General features: G+C 34.2%; 1 protein-coding gene across 1 annotated transcript; it reads left to right on the top strand.

The window, feature by feature from the left end:
- Positions 1-6,089: 6,089 nt before the first annotated feature.
- On the top strand, positions 6,090-7,290 carry LOC127080720 (uncharacterized). The gene is made up of 3 exons (XM_051021020.1): positions 6,090-6,390; positions 6,674-7,065; positions 7,168-7,290. The coding sequence occupies exons 1-3, from the start codon at positions 6,090-6,092 to the stop codon at positions 7,288-7,290; spliced, it is 816 nt and encodes a 271-aa protein (XP_050876977.1).
- Positions 7,291-7,543: the final 253 nt, after the last annotated feature.

The following is a 7,543-nucleotide window of genomic DNA, read 5'->3' as shown; positions in this document are numbered from 1 at the left end:
TTGGTGGTTTACAATGTTTGTATGATGAGATGATTAGGTTGTGATTATTATATATAAATCCTTGATTGTTGTATGAATTTAATGTGATGATGCTTGTCGAATTTTTCTGTCATGATCATGGAATAAGGGTTTTGGGGTATGAACATGATGAATAAGTTATGAGTAATTATAAAGGGATGATGTGTCGGTGTTTGGTGAATGAATTATTGATATATGTACATGGTTGATGATGAAAATCCTTAAAAAATTGTGAGAGATGTTTATAGGATGGAAATTGGGGTTTGGGATGTGTTGGATTCGTATTGTTTTAGTCCTTCCAAACAACATCATTTTTTAAAAATCCTTTGTACGATTTTAGTCATAACCTTTGACTCGTGTCACGTTTTAAGGTGGGATTTAGTGTGTTGGTTAGCTAAGAGGGAGTAATACAATTTTGATTCAGGGGAAATCATTATAATGGATTTATCAGAGGGCTACAATAGGTGGAAGGAAGTGTAAAAATATGATGGATATGAATGAAGTCTGTATGGGTCATTTAATCGTTTTGTCACGAATGATTGGTGTGTGTGTGTGTGTGTGTGTGTGTGTGTGTTAATGACGTTAGTGGTAGTCCAGAAGAGTGGATTACGTATTAGATAAGTGTATTGAGTGATCAATGGTGGACCACGATGTATTATAATATTTGCGTGTGTTAGAATAAATCATAACGAAGTTCGTATCGGTAAATTGTTGTGACATGGTAAATCATTTAAATTGTTTGTTCACCTGTAATTGTGATAATCCAGAAGGGTGGATTATGTTGTGCATGGTTGTAGTTGTGTGATCGACTTTGGATCACGACATGAATAATGATAAGTATGTCAGTTTCATTTTTTATCATGCCATGCATTCATAAATTGTTGAGTTGGTGGAGATAAGTTTAAGTTCGAAGGGGAATGTTAAACTTATCTGAAAATTTGAAGGGGAAGTTCGGGATTCTGAAGGGGGAATCGGGTTTGTATGATGAGCCATTGATAAACAATTGGTACCACATGCATTGGATCAAGTTATGGAGTCTCGTTATATTTTCATTATATCGTGTGGTGATAATGTGGATTGTGAATGATTGTGATGTATTACGCATGAAGATTATCCTTAACATGTTATGCACTGATTAATTATATTAATGTATTTATCACCCCCCATTTTTTTGTGTATGTACTCCTTTGGAGTACAAAAAATCGGGTACCTGAGTAGTTGTCGGTGCATGATATGTGTCGCATCTCGAAAAATACGATTCCTCGCGATGGTCGCGGAAAAATTTAATGTTCGAACAGAGTCGCGACCGAACTTTATTTATCCCAATGAAGGGATAGGAAAATATCGATAAAACCTTTAGAAAATGGAATAATGGTCGTCGCAACCATATTCGGGTTCGGGAGTGTATTACGTAAGGGGAAGGTATTAGCACCCCTTACGTCTGTTGTACTCAACGGGAACCTTTTAGTTCTAATGTGTGTTTCGAGTGTTAATTTATGTTTGTTTGTTATCTTTGGGTTATAAAATATTTGAAATTGAAATAGATGGGAACCTCGGAAAGGGAAAGGGGAGGTTTTTTATTAGTGTGCTCGCGAAGATACATCAATCTCCTGCCTGCGTATCCTTAAATAAGGAAATCAGAGCATTCGTAGTTCGGAGAACTACGGTTGGTTGGTGTCTTTTAGTGAACAGCTGTTTAGATCTCGTTCTAAAGGCTAAACGTTGGCTTGTCTACTTTCGGCGGAGGCTTAAGCACTAGTTTGTTATGCGCATTAGAAAGGATTAAATGGTGTTCTTTATGAAAATAGTTTTGGTCACACGAGGGTGACAAATTGGATTAATATGTTGGATGTTTTGATTGATTAAGATGTTTTGATCGCACGGGGCGCGGAAGATATATATTTGATGTGTTGAGACATCTTGTTGGATGACGATTACTCGGATATTCAAGTAAGACAACTCGTATCCTAACAGTCGGGAAAGGGAATAGAAGACTCTAGACCACTTTCTTTTTCATCCTTAATTATAGAAAGGAGTTGATAATAATTAAGGCATTTTTGAATGGATGACGAATACTCGGATAATCGAGTAAGACAACTCGTATCCTAATAATCGGGAAGAGGAATAAAAGACTCTAGACCACTTTCTTTTTCATCCTTAATTATAGAAAGGATTTGATAATAATTAAAGTGTTTTGAACGGATGACGAATACTCGGATAATCGAGTAAGACAACTCGTATCCTAATAATCGGGAAGAGGAATAGAAAACTCTAGACCGCTTTCTGTTTCATCTGATTATTTATGAAAATAAGGTTGTATATGGTGGATGTATTTTTAAAATGAACGACAAGTACTTGAATAACTGAGTAAAACAACTCATATCCAAGCATTTGAGAAGAGGAGTTGAAAGCTCAAAACCACCTCCCTTTTTGTATAGTTAAGAAAGCGATTTGATTAAGTTGTATTTGCGGGAAAATTTCAATTGTTCAACTGACCGAGTAAGAGAACTCGTATTCGTCCAATTGAGAAGTGAAGTTGAAAACTCAAAGTCATCTCCATTTTCATTTTTTTTATTATGAAAATGTTTTGATTTAATCGGGGTTTGGAAGTTTGTAGAGGAACGACAATTATTTGACTGACCAAGTAAGAGAACTTGTATTCAAATAATCGAGGAGAAAAATTGAAGACTCAAAGTCATCTCCCTTTTCGTTTTGTTATTATGGAATAGTTTGATTTATTGGTTCTTAAGGGGATTAGAAATGATGACTATTCGATTAATCGAGTAAGAGAACTCGTATTCGAATAATCGAGAAGAGGAGTTGAAAACTCAAAACCATCCCCCTTTTCATTTAGAAATGAAATGGCATTTAATTGTGATTAGGTATTTTAATTTAATTTGAATAAAAATACTCGATGTTGGATCGAGGTTTTAAATTGTGTTTGCAAATAAACTGGGTTATTATTGGTGTATCAATCATCTACTCGATTAATTAAAATCGAATAGGTCTCATTGTAAGAAAGCCCAAGAGTAAGCTATGTGAGGTTGATGGCGATGCTTTAAAAGCGATCGACTTACAAGGGTATGAAAATGGTTTCGATATTGAATCGAGAATTGTGCGATTTTGATGGTTTGGAAATGGAATAGAATTGAGTTTGTATTATGAAATGATAATGAAAAAATAGATCAACTTTTAATCCTCAAAATTAATTTATTAAAATTCGGCTAAGTCGATTAATTGAACTAATTAAAATTAAATATCAAAATTATTGAATTAAATCAAATAACTAAGTTAATTAAAATTATTTAATCCAAATTAAGTAACTAATAAAAATTTAATTAATTAATTTTAATTAAAATTAAAAGATTTAATATGATTCATATAATGTAATGAAAACAACAACAAAAAACAAAATCACACATAGAGACTACCAATGTGATCCAGCTACAGCCATTATATAAACAAATGTTGGATCCTTTCTTATACTACCCATGTAGTCGTCACCTTTCACATTTAGATATCATCATACCACCATACAAACTTGAGGTTAAAAAATGTGGAGAATTAACATTAAAGCCAATGCCTTCTACAACTAAATTTTAAAGTTTAGAACTTGGATTCTACAATATTCATTCATTTTGCATTGCTGAATTTCATTTGAGTAGAAAAAAGAGAACTTTAAACTTTAATTAGAATGCAACACCATATCTTTTTCCTTTTTTTTTAGAGAAAACCAACTATCTCCCTGTTTGGTATTTGAACAAGAGGAAACTTGAATAATAATGTGAAATCAAACACTTTAATGACCAAAATAATATGAGATTTTAAAAATCTAAACAATTAATAGAAAAAAGAAATCAAAGTTTAAACATATCTTCACAGACCCAAGAAAACTACCGCTTCCAAATGCAGCAATGGAAACAAAACCGAAACCGACCCACAATCAAGATACATAAAAAGTACAAAATTATGATTATTTACATAGCCATGATATTATTACAGTGATTTAGGATAGAAACCACAAAGAAACAGCAATGATAGCATGTCTACAACTATTTTCAAATAACCATTTTCATTCTTATCAATTTGTCCTTAACTAAACTATGTACGTAATAATTTAAAGGTGAAAATGTATGTACAACAGGTTCAATAAGAACTGTAGAATGAAAGCAACAACAATCCCAAATTATTACAACATCATAAACTTATTTATATTGCAGGGTAAAAATTGGCTAATGAACTCTAAAGATCAAACTAATTTTTAATCCTAAGTTCAAATTTTCAGTAATGACACATAATAAAATGAGTTAAAAGAATTATAAAATAATTTTCACTTTTTAAACTGCATTCAATTAACAATAATTAAAAAGGAAATTGGAAAATAAAAAAATAAAACATTTACTCCTCTATCTCTCCACACACGTTTTTCCTATATTTTCAATGGTGTATGAAACTTAAAACAAAGCCACATAACAAAAGCCATTAAAACTGAGAATAAAGAAAAACCAAACTAGATCCAATGTTCTTCTCACTCGTGGAGAGAGACGAAAACTTAAATCGAACTCATGCGCTACGATCATAAACGTGAACCAAGCATCACAAACGAAACACGATAATCAATCAATCAAAAGGAAAGAAACTACTGATCGACGATTTGACGGTGTCTACTACAATGTTGAATGAAGTCTTTGGAGGAGGTGATGATGAAGGTGTCGAATTTGTAGTAGTAGAAAAATTATGCTAATGTTGTTGTTTGATGGAAGTAGGAGAAGGTGGAGGAAAATGAGGGCCAAGGTAGTAATGGGTTTTGTTTGTCCGTGAGGAAGAAGGTTGTTGGTGATGAGCGGTAGTCGCCGGAAAAAGTTCTGTGTGGGTTGCGGCTCCGTTGACGGAAGGAAGAGAGGTCTTCGGCGGTTGGTGAAGGACGGCCGGCGAAGTAGGTTTTGTTTTGGAGTTTTGTGAAGATGAGAGGTTGTGTGTTGGAAGAAGAAGAAGAGAGTGTGTGGTTGAGGACGAAGAGGAACAGTCTTGTTCCTCTCTTTTTATTTCTTTCTTTTCTCCTTTTAACAGTCTTGTGAGAGAACCTTTTATGAGAGAGGAAACTTGTAGGGAGTGTGAATACCAGCTTTAAAAAAATAAACAACAAGCACACCAGTTTAAACTACGTGAACCGTAGATTAATAGTGCTGGTGTCTGTAATTTTAATTTTGAAACTTTTTACCTGCTAATTTGTGCATGTTCTTGAGAAATGATTCAACCGATTTTTCTGTATTTTCAATAAATTTATTCTGACTAATATTTTAATTATTATTCATGATGGAATGCATGTCATGTTGTGCATATGATGCAAATTAAAAATGAAATCAATTTTACAAAAATTTAAATATGCCCGGACAAAATTGGGGTATGACAATATGTTGCTATCAATCGGGTCTTCTAGTGGAGTTCCTCTGATACGTAACACTGGGGTTGTTTTGTCTATGGGGTTGTTTTACCTATGTGTTTTTCATGTCATGTATCTTTAAATAATAAGGATTTTTGTTTTAAACTACTATTCTTTTGATGTTTGGGTGAGGCTTTGGATGTCGAACAAAAATTGTATTTAATTCCTCTGTAACAATGTGATTTATATTAGTTGAAGTAAACTTTTAAACTTCAAATTATGTGGATGTGACATACTACTTGATTTAATTATTTATATTTTATTTATTTATTTGAATCGGGAATTAGGGTGTTACAACGTGGTATCAGAGCTTGGTTGGTCCGTTCGGCCAAGTGTATAGTGTCTTATAAGTTTTTAGTATGTGAATAGTGTGTGAACACTATTGATATAAGTTTCTTCTAACCATGTTATTTTATATGTTTAAAATATGTCTGTAAGGAATAATGGTGTTATTGATGTCGCCTTGCAAGCAGTGGCTCAAGTTGTGCAGAACAACCAACATGGAGGAAATGATGAGTTCGGCAGCTTGGGAAAGTTTTAGTGGAATAACCCGCCTACCTCCAAAGGCAGGTATGATCCAGAGGGAGCACATACATTTCCTAGGGACATTTAGAATATTTTCAGGGTAATGGCGTGTAATGAGGCACAGAAAGTGCAGTTTGGTACACATATGCTGATTGAGGAAGTTGGTGATTGGTGGGGTAACACTCGCCAAAGATTGGAAGTTACGGGTAATGAAATTACATGGGATGTGTTTAAAGGAGAGTTTATGGAGTGGTATTTTCTAGAAGATGTACATGGTAAGAAAGAGATTGAGTTTATGGAATTGAAACAAGGGAACTCAATTGTTGTTGAATATGTTGCTAATTTCGATGAGCTTATGAAATTCTATCCACACTACAATGATGACGCTGCAGAGGTTTCCAAATGTATCAAGTTTGAGAATGGGTTACGTCCTGAGATCAAGCAGGGAATCGGGTATCAATAGATTTTCTGGTTTCTAGAACTGGTGAACAAATGTAGTATATGATGAGGATAGTAAGGCTCGTCTGCTTATTATAAAAGTTTGAGTGAGAAAAGGGGAAAGTAGTTGAATCATGGAAGTCGTATAGTGTTTCAGTATACAAAGGGAAATAGAGAAATTCATATGGTAGAAAGCCAAGTTTGGGACGGTATCCTGCTTCTATCAAGTGCTATAGGTGTGGTGTGTAGGGCATCGCACCAATGAATGTAAAAGTGATGAAAAGAAATGTTTCAAATGTGGGAAGTCAGGACATTTGATCGCTGATTGCAAAACTAATGTGCCTACTTGTTACAATTATGGGGAACCTGGTCACATCAGCACCACTTGTCATAAGCCAAAGAAAGCCCATACTGGAGGGAAGGTGTTTGCGTTGACTGGATCTCAACCTAACAGTTCTGACAGGTTGATTAGAAGTACATGTCATATTCACGACATTCCTTTAATTTCTATTATTGATATGGGTGCAACACACTCGTTTATTTTTGCTAATTGTGTACGAAAAGTGGGTATTATTTTGTGTACTCTTAATAGTGGACTACTCATCAACACTCCAGCTAACGGGTCGGTGACTACTTCTTTGGTATGTCTGAATATTCCTTTGTCCATCTATGGAAAGGACTTTGTTATTGATTTAATTTTTTTACCATTGAAAGATATGGATGTAATTATGAGAATGAACTAGATGGAGTTCAACCATGTTTATATCAATTGTTACAACAAAACTTTACGGTTTCTTGCTCCTAAAGATAAACAAGAAGATGATTTTATATCTGCTAAAGAATTGAAAGGAATTGTTGAAAGATGAAGCTAAAGTATATTCAATGTTTGCCTCTATATCTGTGGAGAGTCAGGCGACTATTGTAGGGTTACCAATGGTGTGTGAATTTCCAGAGGTGTTTCCAGATGACATGTCTAAATTGCCGCCCAAGAGAGAGGTGGAGTTTACTATTGATCTTGTATCTGGTACTAGGCCGGTTTCTATGGCACCATATAAAATGTCTGCATCATAGTTATGAGAACTGAAGAATCAGTTAGAATACTTACTTTAAAAGATATTT

The sequence above is a fragment of the Lathyrus oleraceus genome, chromosome 5, assembly GCF_024323335.1.
Source record: "Lathyrus oleraceus cultivar Zhongwan6 chromosome 5, CAAS_Psat_ZW6_1.0, whole genome shotgun sequence".
NCBI classification, from domain to species: Eukaryota; Viridiplantae; Streptophyta; class Magnoliopsida; order Fabales; family Fabaceae; genus Lathyrus; species Lathyrus oleraceus.
This window is presented reverse-complemented; position numbering and strand designations above follow the sequence as displayed.